This window comes from Trichosurus vulpecula, chromosome 3 (genome assembly GCF_011100635.1).
Source record: "Trichosurus vulpecula isolate mTriVul1 chromosome 3, mTriVul1.pri, whole genome shotgun sequence".
In the NCBI taxonomy this organism is placed as follows: domain Eukaryota; kingdom Metazoa; phylum Chordata; class Mammalia; order Diprotodontia; family Phalangeridae; genus Trichosurus; species Trichosurus vulpecula.
Genome location: NC_050575.1, coordinates 351,218,551 through 351,244,765, shown reverse-complemented (window position 1 = coordinate 351,244,765; position 26,215 = coordinate 351,218,551). Strand labels below are relative to the sequence as shown.

Below are 26,215 nucleotides of genomic sequence, written 5' to 3'. Positions count from 1 at the left end.
GTAGGGAGTCCAGGCTACTTGTATGCTGTATCTTTTATATAATCCAGCTTGCTCTCCATGGGTTTCTAGTGGTCTTCTGGACCTGGACTGGATGGAGGAGTTTATAGCTGTTTCTCTTTGGTTTTCCTTATCATTGCTCCTTCTGGTGAATTTTTAGAGGTTTAATGAGCTGTTTGGGGGTGGGGGAGGGAATCTAAGTTCCTCTAGGTCTTAAAATGTTACTATTTTAGCCAGAAGTCCTATGAAGCATTTTAAATGCCAAACAGAGGAGTTTATATTTTTTAAGCAGGGAGGTAACATGGTCAGGCTTTAGAAATATAAAATCCTCAGCTCCATGGAGGATAGATTGGAGAAGGAAGATACTGCAGGTAGATAGACTAATTAGGAGCATACTACAAGAGATGAGAAGGACATAAATGAGGGTGGTGGTAGTGGCCATGTAAGTTGAGAGGAAGGGACAGATGTAAGAAATTTTACGGAGATAGAATCAACAGAGACTAGGCAACTAATCTTCAACCTCTTCTATCTTTCATTTTCTTCCCTATTACCTGCAAACTTTCCTATTTAAAAACAAACTTTCTATAGACCCTCAAGCTGTCATCTTATATCACTCTTCCCTTTCACAGCCAAACTACAAGTGAAAGATACCCTCCCTGCCTCTTCCTCTCTTACCCACTTTTCAACTCTGCAACCTGGCTTCTAACTTCATTGCTGGAATGGAGCTGCTCTTTCCAAAGTGACCAGTGGTTTCTTAATTGCCAAATCTTATGGTCTTTTTTTCAGACTTCCTTTGTCCTCACCTATGTGCTACATTTGACTGCTGGCCACCCTTTCCTCTTGGATATTCTTTCCTTTTGTGACAGCATTTTCACCTGGTTCTCTTCCTATTTATCCAACTACTTCTTAGTTTTCTGTGCAGGTTCACCATTCCTATCATGCCCCCCCCTCCCCCAACCTGTTCATGTTCCCTGAGGCTCTATCCTAGAGCCCTGTAGTCTCTGAACTCTCTCGGTGACCTCATCAGTTTCCGTGGGGTTAATGATCATCTCTATGCCAACATCTCCCCCATCTATATATCCAATCCCAGTCTCTCCCCTAAGCTTTGATCTCACATCACCAATTTTTTATTGGACATTTCAAACTGGATGTTCTGGAAACAATTCAAATGTAACGTGCAAAATAGAACTTATTACTATTCCCTGCAAACTCACCTCTCTAACAAACTGCCCTTTATCTGTAGAAGGTGCCACCATTCTTATACTCTCCCAGATTCCTAAACTTGGTGTCAACTCCTCACTTTTTCACCCCACATATTTCATCAAGTGCCACATTTCTACTGCTATAGTATCTTTGACACGTAATCCCTTTTCTCAACTCACACAGTAACTACCTTAGCTCAGAACTTTATCACCTCTCTCCTAGATAATTGCAACAGACTCCTAATTTGCTTCCCTGCTTTAAGTGTCTCCCAATCCTATTCTATCCTCTACACTGCTACAAAAATAATTTTCTCTAATGGCAGATCCTACCATGTTCCTCCCCTACTCAATCAACTCCTGTGGCTCCCTATTGTCTCTAGAGTAAAATATAAAAGCTTCTGTTTAACTTTTAAAGCTCTTTATAACCTTGCCTGAACTTATCTTTTTAGCTGCATGGTAAATTGCTCCTCCTTCTGCACTCTGAAATCCAGCTAAATGGAGCTTGTCTCTGTCCCTCCACACTGTAGCTTCTATCACCATGCCTTTAGAGCAACAGTTCCCATGGCTGGAATGCACTCCCTCATCACCTCTGCTTATAGAATCTCTCTCTTCCTTCAAGATGTAGTTCCAGTACTATCTTCTAAATAAGGCTTTCCTGATCTCCTGAATTGCTAGAGTACTTCCCGGGAAACCACCTCATATTTGACTGCTTGGTATGCCTTTGTATTTATTCTCTTCATATTCTGAATATACTTATACACGTAGACAGCTAGGTGGTGAAGTAGATAGAGTGATAGAACTGGAGTCAGGAACACTTGAGTTCAAAATTGACCCCAGACACTTATTAGCTGTATGACCCTAGGCAAGTCAATTAACCTTAGTCTGCCTTAATTTCTTCATTTGTAAAATGGGAGAAATAATAGTTCCTACATCTCAGGGTTGTTGTGAGTCTCAAATGAGATAATATTTGTAAAGTGTTTTGCAACCTTAGAGCACTATATAAATTCTACTAATTATTATTATCAATCTATACATTATCTTTCTTGTTAGAATATAAGTTCCATGAAAGTAGAAACCATTCCTTTCATTGTATTTTGCCCAAATAAATACTCGTGAATTGATTAAGTTTGTGAGTGAGGAAGAATGTTAAGGATGACCTTGAGATTGCAAACATGGGTGACTGGAAGGATGATGGTACTCCAAAAGAAATAGGGAAATTAGGAAGAATCGGGGATTTTGGGGGAAAGATAATGAGTTCTATTTGTGACATCTGAGTTTGAAATGTCTAGGGAACATTTAGTTGCCAATGTTCAATAATCAGTGGGACTCCAGTTCAGTGGAGAGTCTAGGACTGAATTCATAGACCTGGTAATCATCTGCAGAAGGATGATTGTTGAAACCATGGGAGCTGATGAGATCACCAAGATTTCTAGTACATAGAGAGCACAGAGGATTAAGTCCTTGGGTACACCCACATACAGGGGGTGTGGACATGGATCACATATGATCTGGCAAAGGAAACTAAGAAAGATTGGGTAGGTAGGTAGATGAACCAGAAGAGTGACATGAAAACCCAAGGAGGAGATAGTGTCTAGGAGGGAGTGGTCAACCGTGTTAAATGCCAAATGAGGCTGAGATGCAAGAAAGGATGAGAACACAGAAAAGACAATCGGATTTGGCATTTAAGAGATCTCCGGTAACCTTAGAGAGAGCAGTTGTAGCTCAATGACGAGGCCAGAAGCCATATTGGAAGTGTTTTGACTTTGCTATCTCCCATTGCCCCTCCTCTCCCAACCACACTCCATCCCCAGACACACAGTACTTAAAGAATATCTGCTCAGTTCTGTCTCCCTGCTAGGTTTTCTATCCAAGGCAGTATTCCGAGATCCAGATCTTTACTTTATCCAATCAATAACAATACTTTCAGGATACTTGGATGGATGTAAAATTTCATATATTCCCTTCCTTGGTGTAGATCATAGCTGTTGCTTTTTCTATTTAAAGGGGCCATCCCTTGACTCACTTCTTAAAGAGGCCTATTCACTGAATGGGCATTACCTCACTCAAAGGGAGAATCTGAAAAGGCCTTAGCCTAAAATGGCTGAGGTCTTTCCTTGCATCCTGGGCCATCTCCAGTTGTCCTGATGAATATCAGGCCACTGGACCCAGATGGCTCTGGAGAAGAAAGTGAGGCTGGTAACCTTACACAGCCTTCCCTCACTCAAATTAAAGTTAATTGCAAGTCATGTCATCATTTTCCTGATGTCGTGGTCCTCTTTGAAAATGAAGGACAAACACACAAGCTGTTATAGAGGATGAGAAGGTGGAGAAATTCTATGAAAAAATGTGATAAGCCCTTGCAAATTAAATCAACTTATGCTTTAATTCTTGGTGCTTGTAATGCATATGTGAGTTTAAGGGATGCAGGCAAAAAAAATATATATATATATATATATATATATACACATATATATATATATACACACATATATATATTGGAAAATATGATTTAAATACATGAAACAAAACAAAAAAGAAACAAGAGGTCAAAGACTTATAGATGACACTGAAGCTTCACATCTACATATCATGAACATTTTCTTCAGCAATAGAGTTGGGAAGTGTGAAACTTCACAAGCACTGAATAACACAGCTAAATCTGAAATTGACTCAATCATAACAGATAGGAAACAACTGGATATATGCATGGGAGTAATTTTCCAGTCAGCTGTGTACAGTTATATGATGGACTCATTAGAACCAGGATCAAAATCAATACCAAATTAAAAGAATAAGAATAAGAAGGCATGACATGCAATTAAGACAGCTCAGGGTTTTAAAATAGTGAACTGCTGCCATGAACAAATGGCTGAAATAGTTGCAAATGCTATCTTTATGGTCTAGTCATGGATTCAGAGCAGAGACAAATGACTTTGAACTAATTGAAGCAGAAAGTAAAGTGAGAAGAAGACTTGAATATACTTAGCTTATTAAGGGACTAACAGTGGACAGTTTTTTTTTTAGTTATTCACAAATACCCAAAGAAGTAAAACATGCTAAAATTGCAATTCATACATAAGTATTTTAACCACCTAAGCCAAAAAGTGTGATGGGAATTCTACGGGACATTCTAGGAACACTATAGAAATATGGTCAGTAGAAATGAGATTTATTAAGTTATCAAATGAAATTAAGCTTATTGGTGTGAACATAGTCTTCAACAAACAAAAGAATGGGAAGTAATTAAAAGGGCAGACATTAACATAGACAATCACTACTTCCTAAAGAGAGGAGAGTACTAGATGTTCTACTACTATTACCTAAAGAGATAAGAATTCTCACCAGTTTTAATTCTTCTTCCAGAATTGAGAAAGGCAATAGAGCTTGAGTTTAAAGAATTCAATGCGGTTCAACAACCATCAGGTTAACTAGTGTAAATCACTTCTTACAATGAAGAAGCCAAAAAACCCCAGATAATTCCTCATTATGCAGAACAATGATCTTCTCGCCAAGCAGAGATATATGGTGGCCAAAGGCAATGCCAGTTTAGAATTTTGAGGGGGAAAATTTCAAAGGGGAGGGTAGCAGAAGATTATAAGTATTATCACCTCACCTCATAAAATAATGAAAGGTGCTAGAGTGCAAAAAAAAAATCACAGAAAACTTGCCCAGAGACCCAGTAAAGCCAGATAATCCCCTGAGTATTAAAGGATGAAACTGGGAGGATAAATCTAAGATGAAAAATGGAAAAGCTCTATAAGATTTTTTTTTTACAACAACTTACTTTCTCCCTCGAAGACAGGGAAGTCCACCATATTTGGATTCTAACATTATTGTCTCTAATGCGGCATATGAAGAAGTAAAAATAGTACTAAGGAAAAGTAAGCTCGGAAGATCAGCTGGACTACATTAGGTACATACATAAGGGTGATTCTCTTTCTTTTCCAAGAAGCCAACTGCTGAAGAAGTCTTCTTTCTCTAGGATACTAGTGTCTGAATAGTTATAATCAGAAACAAATTTGGAATTGTCTAGGAGTTAACTTGCAATGCTTCCCCGAAAATTTACCTTTCCTGGCTAGTAGTATAGATGCAGGATTATACTGCTTAAGGAATTCACAACCATCCCTCCCAGGTTAGGGTTCAGGAACAGTGTCTTAAACTCCATTTCAGGCCTGTGCAAGCACATATCTATCATTGCCATGTGCTTCTGCTGTAGGTTGTTACTACTGGTGGAGGAAAAGAAGCTGAAAAGGAGAGATCCCTACTTGTTGAAATTTGGCAGAAGGCATGGGGGAAAAGGCCCAAGTCTGTCTCTCTGAGTTTCAGGCACTGGGAACCTCTCAAGGGTTATCCCACTTTACATCATCATCTAATTTACAACGTAGAGTTGCCAGACCTTGATTCAGGTGATACAAAGTGGTGGTGATGCTGGGCTATGTTCTAATTACAGTTGTATGGATCCTGTGCTATAAAGCAGTCTTCCTGGGCTCATCTTTGAAACAGACAGCTAAAGATTCCCTGTGACAGAGAATATTTTGATAAAAGTCTAGTACAATTGTGATAGCTTTAAGGTGAATGATGACATCTTTAGTGATGTTAATTTTCTTCTTATGGAAGAGGAAAAGACATTGAATTAAATGCTCACAAAGCCCCTGTTTATGCAGTTCTTGCAAAGGTGGATTTCTTTTTCTTATTTGCCTGAGCTCTCTAGTTTGGCTACATGTAAAGTCTTGATTTCATCAGAAAACTTCTATGTTTATTGTATCAAAGTAAATAAATGACTTGTCAGAAAACTAGAAGAGTAATAGCCTTTCTCTTCTGGAGATTAAAAAAACAACAACTACAAGAAGTACAGCATGGAATTAGTTTCTCAGCCAGGAACTCCAAAGAAGGAACAACAGCATGGGGGCATCTTCATGTTTATTAAACAACAATGTTTGGGAACAGTTTGGAACCTTCGATTTAACTTGGGAACAGTTTAGTTTCACTAAATAAGGTTGTTTGGGTTCATCTGGGGATGTCTAGCTAGCTTCAGACTTTATTTGGTTTCTTGTTTTTGTCCGGATATGAAGAATATCAAAACCAAGTGGTTTGTTTAGAGGACCAAATTGGGAAAAGTAACGACCCAGTGGAAAGCTTAGCTGCAAATAGCTTGTTACTGTCCATCACCAGCAACCTGGTTGTCATAAGATTCTTGCTAATGGGGCTGGCAGGGAAGGCTGGTTGAGTTTCTCTAACACAGACAATGGAAAAAGAGCCCTTCTATCTTGTCCTCTGGCCCCCGCCCCTTTTCGTTCGGGATTTCTACTCCACCGCAGCCATATTTGCCTTCATAGGTCCCTCGGTTTGCAGCCCCTAATGGCAGCGAGTTTCCAAGGGACAAGAGAACAGGAACTGGACCCACAGACTGATGCTGTTATTTAGGGACCAAGACTTAGTTCCCACCACCAGCCTCTTCCCTTGTATTCTACGGTTCCTAGTTCAAGGGGAAGTACAGCACAAGGTCCCTCCAACCTGCAAGACTAGCCTTGCAGTTAAGAAGGAAGCCCAACATATTGGCAAAGAGAAAAGCATCATCCCTTATTCTTCCCTCCTAGGGTTCTTTCCCCCTGGATTTCTACACTTCTGAAGCTACGACTACCTTCACGGGTACCTCTGCAGCCCTGGAGAAAGCTGGTTTCCCAGGGACAACGCTGGAACTACACATCGAGGCAGTCACTAAGGAGCTAAGATATTTGCTTAGCCCCGACCTCCAGGCTCCCTCCCACAGTCTTTACAGGGCTCCCACTTCGAGGGGAAATAGGAGTACCAGACTCCCTCACCTTGCATGACTAGCCAAGTAAACTCATACCCACACATGCAGTTGAGGAAACACCACAGCATACTCCCACGTTTGGCTTATTTGCACCCAAACTGCAGCACACATAATACACATACGAACTCCCAAGGGTAGCTACTGAGCTTGAACCTAAAGGGGGTGATTGGGAAAGAGTAGCAACTGTGCATACAGGTGTGTGGGGGGTGGGAGAGAAGAGAGGGAGGAGGTCCTCTAGGCTGGAATCATCCTAAATTCCTTAATGGGGCTAAGACCCTGAAATCGCCAAGCTGTAGACCCCTAGTTCTCTCTCCAGGGTCCCCCCAGGATTCTCCCCAGCGATCTCCCGCCAGTCACCCACGCCCGCCCCTTCGAGGGCAGGGCCCTATTAACCCGTCGCTGGCCCGGGGGGCGGGCCGCTCTCCCCTCCCTCTCCCTCCCCTCCCCCTTCTCTACCTCCTCTCTCACCCTCTCCTTTCCCCTTCCCCCTCCCCTCGGTGAGGCGGTGGCGGCGGCGGCGGCAGCGGCAGCAGCAACAGCAGCAGCAGCCGCGGAGGCGGAGGCTGCTGGGGCTGAAGCGGCGGCAGCGGCGGGCGGGGCTCAGCTCCGGCTCCGGCTCGAGCTCGGGCTCGGCGGGCGGGCGGACATGGCGGCCAACATGTACCGGGTCGGAGGTAGGATGGAACCCTGGCCTGGGGGAGGAGGGGGCGGGAGGGCTGGAACCCTAACCGCTGGAGAGAACGGGGGAGGAGAGGTGGGGGACAGATCCCCTCCCAGCCCCGCGTGCCCCCTCCCCCTGGGTCTGCAAGGGCCGCCCCCCCATACCCTCTCCCCACGGGGGACAGGGCCGCCCCCGCGTGTCCCCCACCCCCGCCTTGCTGGTGGCCTCCCCCTCTCCCCGGTGCCTCTCACTCCCTGGCACCCCCCCCCTCCCCGCGTGTCCCCTCGTCCACGGGCCTGCCAGGGCCTCCCCCTCCCCCACCCCCGGGGCCTGCGTGGGCCCCTCCCCCCCTACAGGGTCATGAGCAGATAGCCCTCCCATTCCCCCGGGGTAGGAGCCCCTGCTGGTGAGGGCGGTCGAGCATCCTCCCACCCTCCCCCCACCCCCGCAATATGGGTGCAGGGCAGCGGGGCCCAGTGAGTGTGGAGCCAGGCCATCCGTCCCCTGGCGGGGGAGCGTGGGGGCGGCCCGCCCCAAGAGCAGGAGGGCAGGCAGGCGGAGGGAGAGCCAGGCAGGCCTGTCTGCAGGGGCAGAGCCCTGGTTATCCGCCCTCCCGGCTCAGGGGCCCTGCTCTGCCCAGCCCAGCCCGGGCCCCAGCTCCCCCAAGAGGCAGCCGCTGATGGGGAGCAGCAGCGTCTTGGGTTAGCGCCTGCCTCTTGGAAGAGGAGAGCGATAACGTGGAACACAAACTTTCTCCCTCCTCGATTCCATCCTGTCCCCTTCCTGACAAAATAATAATTCAGATGAGTGCAGTGCTTGCGTCTGAGAGGCTGCTCTCGCTTCTCTTCTCATTAGCTCAGCTCATGGCTAGTGGTGGGAGCGATTGCGCTGGTACTGGCTAAATGAGGCCACTTTGCAGGAAAAAGCCAGGGAAACAGGCATCAAGAGAGACGATAACAATGGAAATCCAGCCTCTCAAATAAAACACACAGTGGGAAGTTTCCAGTGAGCCTATTAGATTGAGACAACAAGCCATACTTCACATTTTTCTCTTTTTCGTGTGGAAAGCTTGCTCTGATATCCACATACGATGCTAAATGGGCCCAAAAGGAGTGAGATAATAAAACGAATTTGATATCTGTTCCAGGGGGCCCTGCCCATGTTAAAGGCCTTCCTGATATAGCCGTGTAAAACATGTAAATATTTTCAGTTTTTCAGGTTACTATGACTCAAGTCCACAAGCATTTGCTGTACTAAGCCCTCTCCATTATCTGTTGAACTGTTTTTGAAAAGTTAGTTGGTCATTGAAATGTCAGACTTGGAAACCTTTAAGTTACTAAGTAGTTCTTATATGAGGAAAATGTTGACATTTGTATTGTAGTTAAAAGCAAATTAGCTATGAGGGGAGAATGGTCGTACCGTGAAGGCAGTAGCCTTCATCATATTCCCTTCATAGGATCATAGATTTAGCTCGGATATGAGAGAGCATATTGAGTGCCATTTATTCAGTGGGAGTTGAATAATTACAGCTAATGATGTTTAATCAGCCTGCGGTAATGCAAAGAGCATTGTTTTAAAGTCTGAGGAACTGGGTTCTAAACTTAGTTCTGTTGACTTAGTGAATAGAGTTCAGGACTGGGAATCAGGGATTAGAATTGCACCTGAACACTTTAGCTCTGTAATTCTGGGCAAGCCATTTAACCTCTCTGATACTCAGTTTCCTCAGCAGTAAAATGGATTAAAAATTAGCAACTGTCTCACAGAGAATTAAATGAGCTGGCATGGTTTAGTTTTCTTAAAACTTGGAGCTCTTTGTATATGTGAGTTACTTTTTAAAAATTATTCCTAGCGTAACTGGATAACTCAAACACTCTGTGCCTCAGTTTCTTCACCTGTAAGTTGAGAGTGTTATGCTTCATGATTTCCGAGGTCACTTCTAAGTCTAGTTACATAGGCTCCCAACGCAGGTGTCATCACTGATTCCTCACCGTCTCTCTCGCCCCCTCATATCCCGTCGTTGCCAAATCTCATTTGTTCTTCCTTTGACACATCTCTTGCATATTTGCCCCTTGTTCTCCTCTGACATTGACAGCGCACTGGTGCAGGCCCTCTTTGCTTGGAGCATGGACTATTTCAATAACCTGCTAGTAGGTCTTCCTGCCTTACGTCTCTCCATATTCCAGTACATCCTCCACACAGCTGTCAGTGATCTTCCTAAAGTGCAAGTCTGAGCAAATTATTCCCCATATTCACTCGCATCCAATGGCTCCCTATTGTCTCCAGGAGCAAATATAAAATCATTTTTGCTTTTTAAAGCCCTTCATATTCCGGCCCCTGGATATCTTTCCAGGCTTATTCCACCTTGATAATTTCCCCTCCCCATCCCCCTCATGTATTTTTTCCTTCAGGGACAGTGGCTTCCTTGCTGTTCCTCAAGTTTCTCCTCTCCTTCCCCCTGAGATTCTCTCCAATTTATTCAGTATGTATTTTGTAGTATTTGCACATTTCATTTCCCATTAGATGATGAATTCCTTGAGAACAGGGACTGTCTATTGCTTTTCTCCAGTATTTATCATACTGCCTAGTATGATAGGCATTCCATAAATGTTTGTTGACTTGACTCTAAATCTATGATCCTAGTTAACCATGTTAATTGAAATAAAGCTATAAATGAAATTCATTCCTTATGGATAACAAACATGTGATACAGGTACTGTACATTTTATTTAAACTTGTTTTTACATAGTGAATGAGCTGAGTTGAGAGGTGTGGAATGTGAATTGTATAATTTTCATGACTTGAGTTAGTTCAGTGACAAAACGATACTATTCTTTGCATGGTAATTTTGAAGATATTAAAATATTTTTTACCTTTCCTTTCAGATTATGTCTACTTTGAGAATTCCTCAAGTAACCCATATCTAATCAGAAGGATAGAAGAACTTAATAAGGTACATACTAACTTTTTCCTTTGGTCCGTTACACTGGAATTTTTACGGTGTTGGGTGGAAGGCATGAGAGAGCGCTTTGTATTCAAATTCTAGATCCCAAACTTTTTGAATGATGACGGATTGAAATATGTTATGGTTTGGAGTCCTGAATTGTTTCTTGCCTATTATTCCCTTTGAAATAACCATTGCTGTTAACTGTACCATACTTGATATTTGTGAAGTGCCATAAAGTTTGCAGAGTGCTTTTTTACATTATCTCATTTCATCTTCACAACTCTCATGTAGATACTACAAATATTATTCTCCCCTTTTGGTAGGTGACAAAACTGAGGGTCAGAAGTTGTGAATTGGGTAAAGTTATAGACGTCATGCCTGTGAAATTTGTAGATGGCACTAAGCTGGAAGATATACGCTGGATGACAGAGTTAGCATTTTAAAAGATCTTGAAAGGTTAGAGCATTGGGTTGAATCAAATAAGATAACATATATTGAGGATAAATGTCAGTTCTTATACTTGGGTGCAAAACATTAGTTTCACAAGTACAAGATGGGGTAGGCATGGAAAGGTGTTTAGATCATAAGACTGAAAAAGACTAATGTGCTGTGGGGCCACATCAAGGGAGGCAAAAAAGTCTAGGAATAAGGTGGTTATCATTGATCCTGTATTAGTTAGACTTCATCTAACATCTAGACTCCATCCGTGTTCAGATCTGGGAACCACAGTTTAAGAAGGACATTAATGAGCTGGTAAATATCCTGAAGAAGGTAGCCAGGATAATGAAAAGCCTAGTTTGTGTCCCATGAGGAGCTGTTGAAGGAACTGGAGGTGTTTAGCATGAAGAAGAGAAAACTTCTTAGAGCTTGGTAGCTGGGTTCAAGGATGTGAAGGCTACCATGTTGAAGAAAGATTAGGTTTGTTAGAAGGCAAAATCGGGAGCAATAGGTGGAAACTGAAGAGACTAATTTACATTTGATGTTAGGAACAAGTTCCCAACTGTAGGAGTTGTTCAGTTGTGGAATGGGCTTCCTTCAGAGGTTTTGAGTTGTTCCTCATTGGAGGTCCTCAGGCAGAGGTTGAATCCAGATGGCCACCAAAGTCCTTCCCAACTCTCCAGTTCTATAATTCTCATTCTGTGACTTGTTACACAGCTAGTGACTGTTGGAAGCAAAATTTGAAACTAGGTCTTAATGACTATAAATCCAGCAGTCTGTCCACCATCTCATGCTGCCTCCCAGTGAATATTGGATGCTTATAAACTTCTTGGAGCCCATTTGGAAATCACTCATACAGAAATAGATAATGAACATGTATGGAAACCATCAAAATGTCTGAGGTCACTTCTTATATTGAGTTGTAGCTTTTAATTCTTCTTTTTTGATACTTTTTCTATACTTTTATTGTGTCAAATTATCAAGCATTTATTAGTGCTTGTGCTAAGTGCTGGGGATACAGTAAGAGGCAAAAATGGTCCCTGTCCTGAAGAACTCACAATCTTATGGGGGAAGACAACATGTAAACTATGTACAGATAAGATTTAGATAGGATAACTTGGGAGGTAATCTTAGAAGGAAGGTATTATTAGAATTGGGAGGTGAGTAGGAAAGAAAAGGCTTATTGCAGAAGGTGTAGAAAGCCAGGGAAGCCAAGAGTTGGGAATGAAGAGGGAGAATGTTCCAGAATAGGGAACAGCCAATGGAAATGCAAGGAGTCTGAAGATGCTGTTCAAGGATAGCAAGGAAAAAGAATGCGTTAAAAAAAAGAATAGCAAGGAAAGCCCGTATCACTGAATGGTAGAGTACATGAAGCACAGAGTAAAGTGAAATAAGATTGGAAAAGTAGAAAAGGGACCACTGTGAAGCACTTTAAAAGGCAAACATAGGATTTTATATTTCATCCTGGAGTTGGTGGCCACTGGAGTTTCCTGAATGAAGAGGAGTGTGTATGTGTATGTGTGTATATATGTGTTTGTATGTATGTATGTGTATATGTGCATGTGAGAGAGAGAAATGGTCATACTTACGTTTTATAGGCAGATCACTCTGATAGCTGAGAGAACGATAGACTGGAATAGAGAGAGACTTGAGGCAGGGAGACCAATCAGCAGGTTATTACAGTAGTCCAAGTATGACATAATGAGGGCCTGCCCTAGGGTGGTGACAATGTCAGAGAAAAAAAGTGGGTATAAAATATGAGAGAGGTTGGAAAGGTATATCAATAAAACTTGGCAACAGTTTGGGTGTGGGGGCAGGGGTTGAGAGAGTGAGGAGTTGAAGATGATACCAAGTTGTGAGCCTGTAATTGGGAAGATAGTGATACTCTCCAAAGGAATAGGAAAGTTAGGAAGAAGGGAGGGCTTGGAGGGAAAGAGAATGAGTTCAGTTTTGGCCATGTTTTGTTTAAGATGTTTATGAGACTTCAGGTTTAACCTCCCTTATCATTAGGTTCCTCATCTGTAAACATAAGGACAACACTACCTTTAGTATCCACCTTACAGAATGACTGTGACGATCTATGTTTACTTCTATGCCTATGACTAAATCCATGCATATCCACACATTTTTATGTATGTATATATATATATGTGTATACACATACATACATATGTGGAGCACTTTACAAATCTAAAGCTGTATATAAAGTCAATTATTAATGCTATTACTGTTTCTTTAACATTACCTGCTTAGGAGAATAATAAGCTTGTGAAAGAAGTTATAATCTTGATTAATTTGAATCTAGTACTTGTGTATAGTTGTCATATAACTTCGGACTATATAAAACGAAACTTTTTTATGCTGAATTCAGTCCCTGATGTCTATATCTTGATAAGGTTAATAATTGTTTGAAGATAATTAGGGTGTATCTCTACTATAGGTACTATAAACCTCCACCAGAACATTACTCTTTTGCTTTATTGTGGAGTAGAGGTGACCTTGGGTCTTCAAAGTATATGCCCAAGGTGTCTGAGCCCTGGAAAGTTCTATTAAACTGGACAAACTTTTTAGCATGGACCCACTTGATGAACATCATGTCTGTTGCCCATAGATAAAATGAGCTAAATTCACAAAAACTCATGAAGTTGACTGCAGAGTGAAGAGTCTTCTGGCCATGGCAGCCTAGGAGACCATTAACAAATCTATTCTTTTAAAAAAAAAATGTCCTTCATTTTGGAATATTACCTTGGCCTACCCTAGCTAGGCAGCCATTCCTTCTAATAAAGATTTGAAAAAGAGAAGAAAAAAGATCAAAGTCAACCTGTACATCAGTGGAATCTGACAATTTGGCATAGCCAGTGCAGAGCTCCCCACTTCCTCTGAAAAGAAGGGAAGGAAGTATGTTTTCTCAACCCCTTTAAGGCTAAGCCTGGAAGATTTCAGTTGAGGAGGGATTGTGGTCTGCTTTGGTTGTATCTTTGCTAACGAAATTATAGATATTTGAAGAAAGTAAGCTAAAGAAATCATGGACTGCATATGTGAACCATAGATTTCTAACTACCCTTTTATTTTTCCACAGTAGATTGAGAGATGTAAGTGTAGCAGTGTAAGAATACATAGTTAAAAACTTTTTGATTGCTAGCATCTCTGAAAAGGAGAAAATAACTAATGGAGCTGTGTGCTGTTTAGTGAATGTTGCTGGATGAGTGCTGGGCTAAATGGATGTTGCTCATGCCTAAAACCAAACTTTTTGACCTGGGATCTGTGAACTTAAAAAAAAATTTTTTGATAACTGTTTCATTGTAATTGGTTTCCATTGTAATCCTTTGTATTTTGTTACATTTTGAGTTGTCCATAGGCTTCATCATACCACCAAAAAAGGTTAAGAACCATTTATCTGGAAACTGATTGAATTATAGACCAACCCTTGTGATGTAAACCTAGATTCAAGTAAACTAATGAAAATCTGGTCTCAGCCTTCAAAGTCCCTGGGTTGCTGAGCATGGTCCCATCTATAGCCAAGTAGACCTGGATATTTAGCCTTATTGTAATTATTACTTTTCTGGAACAGTTTACAGGTTGCTTTGGAGGTTACCCTGAGGAGGTTTTGTTCTGTTTAGGTTTACCATTTCTGGGAGTCTAGGTAAATTCATAATCAGCTTGCAGATGGAAGAGCCTCCTGTCTTCTACTGGTGGTGTTAACCAACTTCCTATTCTGCTGACTCAGGGAGTTTGTTTTCAGGCAGTTCTTTAAAGCTAGGCAAATCATGAATCAGAAAGCTATGAGTTAACAACAACAAATATGTATTAAGTAATGAAGAGAAGCTTTGGAAAATGAAACATAGTTGGAGGGATCAGACTTTTCTCTCCTGATGGATTGGGAAGAAGATAAAACATGGGACAGAAAAATTTTACCAAATTTTTATTTCAAGGCCTCTTCTTCTTTAATGGGTTGAGAAGATAAAAATTGAAACATAAAAACTTTACCAGACTTTTATTTTTCTGAAATGTTTAACTCACGTTGAGTCTGAGAAGAGTGCAGAGGTCTATAATGGAGAAAATATTGGGGGACCAAAGCAACCTTTGCTGTGTTATATATCCACAAGTGTCTACCAGCAACTCTGAGGCTTGCCTTATTAATCAGTCAAAAGAAAATGAAAGAAGAAATTAGGTGGAGCTGAAAGCATGTCTTCCATTTTATGAATAAGCACATTTTAATTAACCAGCAAGCATTTTAAGCCCTTACAACATGCCAGGCACACTGACTAAATTAACTCTGTAGTGTTTACTAGTAGAGACTTCACCACTGAAGATGAATTCAGTGTAAAAAAAAAAAGTGTTGAAACATCATGTTTTCCACTTAAGATCATAAAATTTAAAACAGGAAGTGACAGTAAAAGTCATTTAGACTAGCACCTCATTTTGTAGATGAGGATGAGGAAACTGACTCCCAGAGGGGAGAACTGACATTGGGTAGTTAGTAGGCAAAGTGATTTAAACCCAGGTCCTCAGATTCCAAATTTAGGTCCTTCCATTTCACTGTGATATCTGCCCCTTGAATTTTCCATAGGATTTCCATTGACAAAAAATAATTAGCTTGTAGTTGAGGCTTTTGATGGGTGATTTGCATTTGCTTAGCTTTTTCATTTTTAAGACTGCTGAATTGGTGATTCTAAAGTCTGTTTTTGATCCTAGTATTTTGAGGTATGGTATTATTTTGACTAGGATTTAAATGATAACAGTTTTGTGGAACAATAATTGTACAACATTTTTCATTCTAAAATATTGCTATTGATTTATATAAATTTGACAATTTTACCGCCGCCTTTATCATCTCCTTAGGTCTTTTAATTCATATTTAGTTGTGTCTCCAAGTTTTCAGAGAAATTCAGAATATTTGTGTGAAAATACAAGTCATAACATTCTATTGCAGGTAGAAGGGTTTTTTTTTTTAAATGAAGTTTCATAGTGACTGATAGACTTTCTTGAAAGCTTTGAGAATTAATAGAGAGTTGAAAGTAGGATAGAGAGAGCCAGCTGCAGTAAATTATAACATAACTGAATATTGATTATGTTTTATGCTGTAGTCAAGGAGTAAAAAGAGTTGATATGTTTGTAACTCATGAAAGTAAACTAAATACCACTAAGAATATCGACTATCATAGATTTGTAGAATCTTTTGGTTCATTTGGTCATCATAAAGTCATTCTGTTATTTTGTGCCAATAGAGCATTGATGTCAAACTAAAATGGAGGGAAAATGGGGAAAGGCTGTTGGCCTGCAGGTTAGCATATGCTTTCTTTGAATAGGATGGAAAATAATTATTAAATATAGAAAAATTAATTAAAATCTTTTTGGATTAATTTCTTGTACCTAATCAGGCTCATACAACAGATTTTAGCATTTAAGTTACTCAAATCGTATCAGCTTATCTGTGCCAACATGTTATTTTAAAATGTACATTCCATTTATGCTGGAAACAGCAAATACTGATTATTACTTTTAAATATGAATTTTCTTAGATCTGTTTCATCATATAGAAGTATTGAATGTATTATATAAGAAGACTCATAAATTGGTAGTACACCATGAGTACTTTTATTTTGGAAGCTGTTTGAATCTAATATTCAGCAGAGATGACTTGTTTTTTTTTCCTTTTTCTTAGACAGCAAATGGCAACGTGGAAGCAAAAGTAGTATGCTTTTATAGACGGCGAGACATTTCCAACAGTCTTATAATGCTTGCAGACAAGCATGCTAGTAAGTCAATTTTCTTTTATTTTGGCATTTTAATGTTTTATTTTCTAGGTTATGCACCATGTGGAGAGTGTTATGCACTTTATTCTATTTTTCCATAGTTGCTTGTTTTTGCACCTGTCTTTCTCATCTATTTAGATCTAATACATTTTCCTGGTGGTTGATTATAGTAGACTTTTTTCTTGTAGGTTGCATCATTTAATTAATTAGTCATGATGTAGAAATAGGAGCCTTTGCCTAAAGTGCCTTAGCAAAGAATCAGCACAGTGTGACTGTCTCCTTTTGTAAGTTTAACGTATTGGATTAAAATTATGAGAGACATGTTTTATAATTAAATATTTTTATATGGAAAAGTTTTCTTTTGGGGGGAGGGGCACCTAATTTTTTTTTTTTACCTTAAGCCCTTTTATTTGGACTACTTTGTCAAGACGTGTAATAGCTATATAAGTGAAATATTGTAACTTTAAATGGAGAACTTTTAACTATAGAGCATTGAGTTTATATACACACACATATACATACGTGTATGTGTATGTGAGGAACTTTAGAGATCAGCCTTCTAGTCTAACTCCTTTAGTTTATTGTGAGAAAATAGGCCCAGAGTAGTGAAGCGACTTACTTAGGGTTACACAAGTTTTAAGTGACAGAATTGAGGTTCAGACCCAAGACTTCTTACTAATAATCTGATATTCTTTTTGCTCTTATCAGGAATTGGTTTCTTCATTATATCTGTGTTATTCTTTTCATTTTTTTTGTCAGCATCATTGAAATACATATTTCTGCTTCTAGTTCTTTTAAAAAATATAAACTCTACATAGACTCAAGATACTAGTGTTGAAAGTCCCATCCATAATTTTTTTAATGGTACAAAATATATGAAAGGCTTTGTTTAGGAGATACTATGATCACCTTCATAACGATGATCTCAGTCTTTGGAACTCTGAAGTCTTGTAAATTTGGTAATATTGGGCCTATTGGGTATAAGGGTTTGGTATCCCACAGACTGATTTCTCAAGAATTTCACCATGACCACTAGGGTAATAAATAAAAACTCACATTTATATAGAATTGAAAAGTTTAGAAAGCACTTTTTCTGCAACAGCTGTGTGAGTGAGGTAGGTGGTAATAAAGATTATCATCTATATTTTCAGAAGAAGAAACTAAGACTTGTGGATTGTGGAATCAGTAGATTTGATAAACATGACATTCATGTTTTTAATTCATGCTATTAATAATAATTTTCAACAGAACAGGACCAAAGACAGATTACTGGAGCATTCCACTAGAAACTTCCCTTCCAGTTGACACATACTCATTATAAACAATGAATCCAGAAGACTGAAGATAAAACACACTACCCATTTTTTAACAGGGATGTGATGGACTTAAAATGCAGAATGAGTATCCACACACAACCAACATGGAAATTACTTTCTCAATTATATATATTTACTGTGAAGACTTATTTTATTGTGAAGACTAGCAATGAGAATAATAATTGCTTATAAAAATTAATGACTATATATACATGCATGTGTGTAAATATGTATATATGTATATACATACATATTTGTGTGTGTATGTAGATAGAAAGGAAGAAAGATAGATAGATGGGTAGATGCATGAGATAGATAGATAGATAGATTTACTAATCACTATCTTTTAGCTCTGGTCATCCAACCACTAGTTCCAAATCCATCTAAGTCTACTAGCTTTCTATCTACAAATATATTTACAGAAATATCCATGATCATGTAACAGTCAAAATATGTTAGAAATTAAAGGAACCTACAGACTACCTCCTAATTTGATGATTAAGGAATGCATAAATTCAAAAAGACATGACTTGCCCAAGCCCAAGTGAGCGGTCAGAAAGAAGCAGATTTAAACCCAAGTCTTCTGACTCTAAGCCTGGTGCTCTTCTGAGTATACCATGTTATACCTTCCTTTTACTAACTATGGTCAAAATTATAATGGATACTATAAAACTAAGAAAACTGACAGAAACAAAGGCAACATAGTACAGTAGACATCAGTATGTGAGCTGGAGTCAGGAGACCTGGGTTTTGATTCTGGCTCCAATATTTATAACTAGCTATGTGACCACAGATCAAATCTACTGATTCCACAAAGCTGGGGTGAAGAGCTAGTATGTTTAATCATAGAATGTATCTTAATAGATTGGAAAGTTAGGCCAAAACTAATATGATTAAATTTCAAAAGCATAGAATTTCAGATTTGGAAAGGCTCTTGTGGCTAACTAATCCTACCCATATGAGATAAATCCCTACTACAGTTTCCCTGCTGTAGTCTTTGCTTTGGAGATCTTCATTGAGAAGAAACCCACTAACTTCTGAGGCAACTCACTCCAGTTTAGATAGCTCTATCAAAATTTTTTTCTTTATATTAAGCCTAAATTTGCTTCTTTGCAATTTCTACCCATTGATTCTAGTGCTTCCTTTGAGGCCAGATAGAATCAGTCTTTCCCCCTTCCAAGTGAAAGCCCTTTAAATATTATAAGGCAGCTATTTTGGTTGTCTTCTTCCTTCTATGTCTTCTATTCTTTAGGTTAAATATTTCCATTTCTAGTCCATTCTCATATGGCGGGACCCTCAGAGTCCTTCACGATGACTTCCCTCTTTTGCATGTGTCCTCCAGTTTGTAATCACCTTCCTTAAATGTGACTTCCTGAATGGAATACGATATTCTTCTTGCAGTCTGACCATGGCAGAGAGGACCAATATTATCACCTTTTTCTTAGAAACTCTGCCTGTCTTTTGTAGGAGAAGTAGGGACAAGTATCTTCTTCAGTCTCTTCTTTGGATCTTAGCTTAGTTAAAATAATTTCACAACATCTAGTTTTGATTATTTTGTTGTTGTTTCTGTTTACATTGTTGAAGTCATTGTGTATGTTGTTTTCCTGTTAATATTTACTTTATTTTTCATTTATTCATATAAGTCTTCTCATGCTTCTTTGTGTTCATGTTCATCACATATATTAATTCATTGCATTCTTATATCACAGTTTGTAGAGTTACTCCCTGACTCCTGGACATCTGCTTTGTTTCCCATTCTTTGCTACAATGAATATTTTAGTGTATTGTGGGGCGTCCTCTTTTGTCATTGACTTCCTTGGTGTTTGTATGTATCAGTGGAATCTCTTGGTCAGAGAGTATGGGCATTAAGTAATTGTTTTTAAGTAAGTCCAAATTCCTTTCCAAAATGGTTATAACAATACACACCTCTACCAACAATGGCTGTGACTATCTTAATGCTGCTTACTATTTAAGCTGTCATCAGATACTTCTTGGCAAACATGTGACATTCCTCTAAAATTTTTCCCCAGATGAACTATTTTCCAATAGTACTTCTTTCATTTTATGCTTCTAGACAAGGTCTTTGATTTCCTCATATGTAAAATAAGGATACCACAGCTCATCCTAACTACTGCTTGGGTTATAGAAAGGATCAAATGAGATAATACATGTGAAAGTGCATTGAAAACTAGTTTTGTAAAATGCAACAGAAATATAAAGTGTTTTGAATGTACCATAGCTTTAACAGAGGAGTGCTAGCTCAGTAGGCCAATTTAGTGCTTTTTATAGTGAATAGTAACACTGACAGTTACTTCAGGGATCTCTGATATTAGTTAAATTTTTTGTTGCATTTAAAAATATTTTGAGATGTCCATAGGCTTCGTCAGACTTCACCAAAGTTGTCTCATTTTTTGCCTTCATTTCCACGCAACCCATTCTTTTCAACCTCTTGCTGTTCAATATCCATTGTTAGTGCTCGGTTGAAATTGATCTTTCAGTGGTTACCAATGATCTTTTTTCTTAAAAAAAAGTTTTAATGTTGACTTTTGTTTTTTAAACTATTGTCATTTCCCAGTATACCACATACCTCTAATAGAACCACATACCACCCCTTAAGGATGATACGTTGTGCTAGGGAAGACCCTGGCCTGGGACCCCCTGCCTGTGTAAACAAATATTTTGGGGAATGCTTTGAATGATGTTTTGCTTAAGGATATTGCTATGAATGTTATGGTTTAGTTTATTGAACAACGATATATGCTGTATGGGTGTTCTGAGAAATGCTATAAGATATACTGAATGATATGTTTTATTTAAGACTATATGGCCACCTTACTAAAAAGTTATTATGTGGTGGGATCGCAAAGTATAGTGCCTCTATTTGTTCTAGGATCCACGGCCATTTAGATTGTAAGGCCAAGGATCCAGGAGGGGTGGAGTGGAAGGGCAAGCAAAGTGGGACTTTTTACTGTTTTTTTCTTTTAGAGTACTTCTCAGCACTAAGGCAGTCAAGTGCTTTTGATTGAGTCTTGCCTTTGTTTGTAGGAAGGCCCATACTCTTTTGCTAATTTGGTGACAAAAGGTGTGAAGCCCTAGGGCCTTGAAAAAGGGTATATATACTCTGAGGCTAGCCATTAAGCTAGAACTCTCAGAACTATGAGAAGAGAGGTTTTGCTTTGGGGGCACACTCAGTGGAAGAGTGTTGGTGATTTGGCCAGACAAGACAATGGATATCTGTTGGAGCCCACCCCCACTTTGAAAACCCAGATGTTGATGCTTTTCTCTCTGGTAACTGTATGTATTGCTATGGTCAGATAGATAGAAGCCTGTCTATTGATTTGTGTTATTTTATTCTGTTTATAATTTCTGCTTGTAATTTCTGTTATTTGCTCTGAAGTTCAGGGTGCTGGCTTTTCCCTCTGAACTAAGTGAATGATACATGTATGTTTGATTAAAGTGAGATCGTAAACCCCTTTATTTTTTTTTTCTTAGAAAGGCAGATCAAAGAACCTGTGCCAGTAGCCTTCTTGTGTGCTGGTGTTATTGGCCTTACACAGCCGCAGTAGCTGCAAGTAGCATTGTTGTTACACTATATTTACCTAACCTTATTGTGTTTCTCTTGTTTTAGATGTTTCTATTTCTGATACTCTATCATCTGGTTCCTTTTTTTTTAAGTGAATCTGTCAAGTATTTATTAAATATATACCATATAATACGTATTGTGCTAGGCCTATGGATACATATACAAAGAATGAACCAATTCCTATTTTTAAGAAGTTTATATTCTAATAAGTGGAAGAAATGATAGAGCATCATACAGAAGTTTCACAATTGTAAATAAAGTATCCTAAAGAGACCAAAAGAGCCTAAGAAATTACTTAGAACCCAAAACATTTAAGTTATTTGCTGAGCAAAGGGAAATGGAAGCTAATGGCAACACTGGATTAGAATTTAAATTTGTAGAAATGGAAACTATTATGAAACTTAATTATGAAACTTATTGTGAAACTATTATGAAACTATTAAAGAGCATTTATTTTTTAAAATTGAATTTTATTTTATTTTCAAAGATCCACCTTCCCTTCCTCTTGCTCTTCCCTTCACATTGAGAAAGCAAGAACAAAACTCCAGTTACATACATGTCTAATTGAACAAAATGAATTCCCATACTGACCATGTGCCCCCAGCCAAAAAAAAAGAAGGAAAGAAAAGCCTCAGTCACAACTCTGAATCCATAATTCACTTGATCAGGAGATGAGTAGCATGTTTCATCATAAGACCTCTGGAATTGTGATTGGTCATTGTGTTGAGAGGAGACATTTCAAAGTCTTTCAAAGTTATCTGCTTTAACAATATATTGTATACATTGTTTCAATTGTGTTTACTTCACTTTGCATTAGTTCACATAAGTCTTCCCAGGTTTTGGGAAACCATCCCCTTCATCATTTATAGCAAAGTAGTGTTCCTTCACCTTCATATACCACAACTTCCCAGTAGTCCGCTGGTGGTGCCAGGGATAAAATGATGAGCCTGGAAACCTGAAGACCTGAGTTCAAATGTGGCCTCAGACACTGTCTGTGTGACCCTGGACAAGTCACTTAACCTCTGTTTGTCTCAGTTTCTTCAGTTGTAAGATGGGGATAATAATACAGGGTTGTCGTAATATTAATGAAGGTAATAATGGTTAGAATTTATATAGAGCAGGGCTACTTAAACTTTTTCCACTCACTACTCCTTCAGTGCTTCTTAAACTGAATTATAGAGCATATTATGCCCCAGACACTGTACTAAACACTTCATAAATCTTCTCTCATTTTTTCCCCTTCATTTTACAGGTAAGGAAATCGAGGCAAACAGGTTAATTGAGTTGCCCAAGATTACACAGCTCATAAGTTTTTGAGGCTGGATTTGAACTCAGGTCTTCCTGACACCAGTCAAATGACATAATATTTGTAAAAAACACTTAGCACAATACTTGGCATGTAGTAGGCTCTATACAAATAATTATTCTATTCCCTTCCCCCAGTTGATGGGTATCCCCTTTTTCTAATTCTTTGCCACCCCAAAAAGAGTTGCTACTAATATTTTTGTACAGATTCTTATTTTCTTTCCTTGATCTCGTTCTTTAGGGTATAGATATAGCCTATTGCTGAGTCAAAAGGTATGCCAAATTTAATAGATTTTTGCTTCCCAGAAGGGCTGGACCAACTCACAGCTCCACCAACAGTGCATTAGTAGATTTGTTTTGCCATAGCCCCTTCCAGCATTTATTTTCCTTTTTTTTTTTTCCCCCGGTTTTGACAATCTGATGGGTGCAAGGTGGAAATTCAGAGTTGTTTTAATTTATGTTTTTCTAATACTGACCTAGAGCTTTTTTTCATATGGTAATTGATAACATGATTCACATTCTTATAAGTTTGAATCATCTTCTTGTATGTTTTAGAAATGAGAGATCTTTATCAGACACTTGTCGCAAAGATTTTTCTCCCATTTGCGTTCTTCTAATTTTAGTCATATTGCTTTTGTTTCTGTAAAAGTGTTAATTTTGTGTTATCAAAATTGTCCAACTTTATCTTCTGTGATCCTCTCTATCTCTTGATTCATTATGAACTCTTCCTCTATTTGTAAATCTGACAAGTTATTTCTTGCATTAATTTATGATGTCACTCTTTATGTCTAAATCATGTACCCATTTGGAGCTTATCTTGGATGGAATATGGTATGAATATTGGTTAGTATCTCGCTTCTGCCAGACTGCTTTCCAGTTTTCCAAACTGTTTTTGTTGAATGGTGAGTTCTTGCCCAATAGGTGGGATCTTTGGGTATATCAAATAGTAGGCTGCTTTGTTTCCTTCTGTATTTAGTATACTTAATCTCTCTATTCAACCTAGTACCAAATTATGTTGATGATTACTCTTCTATAATATAGTTTGAGATATGGAACTGGTAGTCTACCTTCCTTCCCACTTTTTTCTACTAATTTTCTTGATACTTTTGACTTTTATTTTCTCCAAATGAATTTTGTTATTTTTTCTATGCTATAGATTAATCTTTTGGTATTTTGATTGGTATGACACTGAAATAGTAAATTAATTTAGATAGGAATATAATTTTTAATTGTATTGGCTTAGCCTACCCAATTAATATTTAATTGAGTAATTGAATAGTTAACATTTCTCTGATCATTTACATCTTTATTTGTGTAAAGAGAGTGTCTTGTAGTTGTGTTCATGTAGTTTCTTCTTTGCTGGTGCTGAGACAGGGTTCTCTTGCTTTTGGCCGTACTTGGATCTAGGTTGCAGTCCTGGGAGATGATCCTGGGTGGGGGACAAGCACTGGTGTGGTAGAACTTGTGGTAGCAGAGTAGAAGGAATCCTCCTCACAGTTCCAAGGCAGAAAAGAGTTCTTGTGGTCACTCACAGACCAGAGCACAGACCAGGAGAGGAGTAAACACCTCTCCTTCGATCCCACCTTGGAAGAACTGAAAATTTACAGGTCCCTAGAAGTATCTCTGAAAACAGCTGCACAAAACTCCTGAAGCTTGGGAGAGGACATCCTACACACTGGAAATAGAGTCCTACTTTAACAAAAAAGTTAAAAAGTCAAGTAATGGGCTGGTAAAATGAGCAAACAGTAGAAAAAAAATCAGACTATAGAATTTTTTTTTTTTTGGTGACAAAGAAGATCAAAACTATATACAACCAGAAGACAACAAGGTCAAAGCTGCTACATCCAAAGCCTCCAAGAAAACTATGAATTGGTCTCAGGCCATGGAAGAGCTGAAAAAGGAAGTAGAAGAAAAATTGGCATGAGAAATGATAATGATACAAGAAAATCATGAAAAATGAGTTAAGAGCTTGCTAAAGGGGATCCCCTTCCAAAAATACTGAAGAAAATAGCACCTTAAAAATAGACTAACCTAAATGGGGAAAAAAGGTCCAAAAAGCCAATGAGGAAAAGAATGCTTTAAAAAAACAGAATTGGCCAAATGGAAAAGGAGGTCCAAAAGGTCACTAAAGAAAAGAATTCCTTAAAAATTAGAATGCAGCAAATAGAAGGTAATGACTCTATGAGAAATCAAGAAATTATAAAACAGAACCAAAAGAATGAAACACTACAAGACAATGTGAAATATCTCATTGGAAAAATTGCTGACCTGGAAAATAGATCCAGGAGAGATAATTTAAAAATTATTGGACTACCCAAAAGCCATGATCAAAAAAAGGGCATAGACATCATCTTTCAAGAAAGCTGCCCTGATATTCTAGAATCAGAAGGTAAAATAGAAATTGAGAGAATCTACCAATCACCTCCTGAAAGAGATCCCAAAAGGAAAACTTCTAGGAATATTGTAGCCAAATTCCAGAGTTCCTAGGTCAGGGAGAAAATATTGCAAGCAGCCAGAAAGAAACAGTTCAAGTATTGTGGAACCACAATCAGGATAACACAAAATTTAGCAGTTTCTACGTTATGGGATCAGAGGACTTGGAATGTTATATTCTGGAGGTCAAAGGAGTTAGGATTAAAAGCAAGAATCAGCTACCCAGCAAAATTCAGTATAATCTTTCAGGGGGAAAAAAATGACCATTCAGTGAAATACAGGACTTTGAAGCATTCTTGATGAAAAGACCAGAGCTGAACAGAAAATTTGACTTTTTACATCCCTACATAGAAAAATATTTGGAACTCATAAATTAGGGGGTGTATACACACACACACACACACACACACGCACATATAGACAGAGGGCACAGGGGGAGGTGAATATGAAGGGATGATAGCTAAAAAATAAGGTGTGAGAGAGGAATGTACTGGGAAAAAGAGAACGAGAGAGGTAGAATAGGGTAAAATTATCTCACATAAAAGAGGCAAGAAAAAACTTTTACAGTGGAGGGGAAGAGAGGGGAGGTATGAGGGAATGAATGAACCTTACTGTCATAGAATTTGGCTTAAGAAAGGAGTAACATACACACTCAATTGGGTATGGAAATCTAACTTAACCTACAGAAAAGTAGAGGGGAAGGGGATAAGCAAGGGGGGGAATGATAGAAGGGAGGGCAGAGTGGGGGAGGGGATAATCAGAATC

The 26,215-nt window shown here is 38.9% G+C and overlaps 1 protein-coding gene across 1 annotated transcript in view; it reads left to right on the top strand.

Moving 5' to 3' along the window:
• Window positions 1–7,215: 7,215 nt before the first annotated feature.
• The window catches only part of MTA3 (metastasis associated 1 family member 3), a 203,163-nt gene continuing 184,163 nt past the window's right edge, over window positions 7,216–26,215 (top strand). The window contains exons 1-3 of the mRNA XM_036748813.1: window positions 7,216–7,688; window positions 10,558–10,625; window positions 16,723–16,816. Of these exons, the coding sequence (XP_036604708.1) occupies window positions 7,661–7,688; window positions 10,558–10,625; window positions 16,723–16,816 (190 nt within the window). The 5' untranslated portion in view covers window positions 7,216–7,660. The remainder of the gene's footprint in view (window positions 7,689–10,557; window positions 10,626–16,722; window positions 16,817–26,215) is intronic.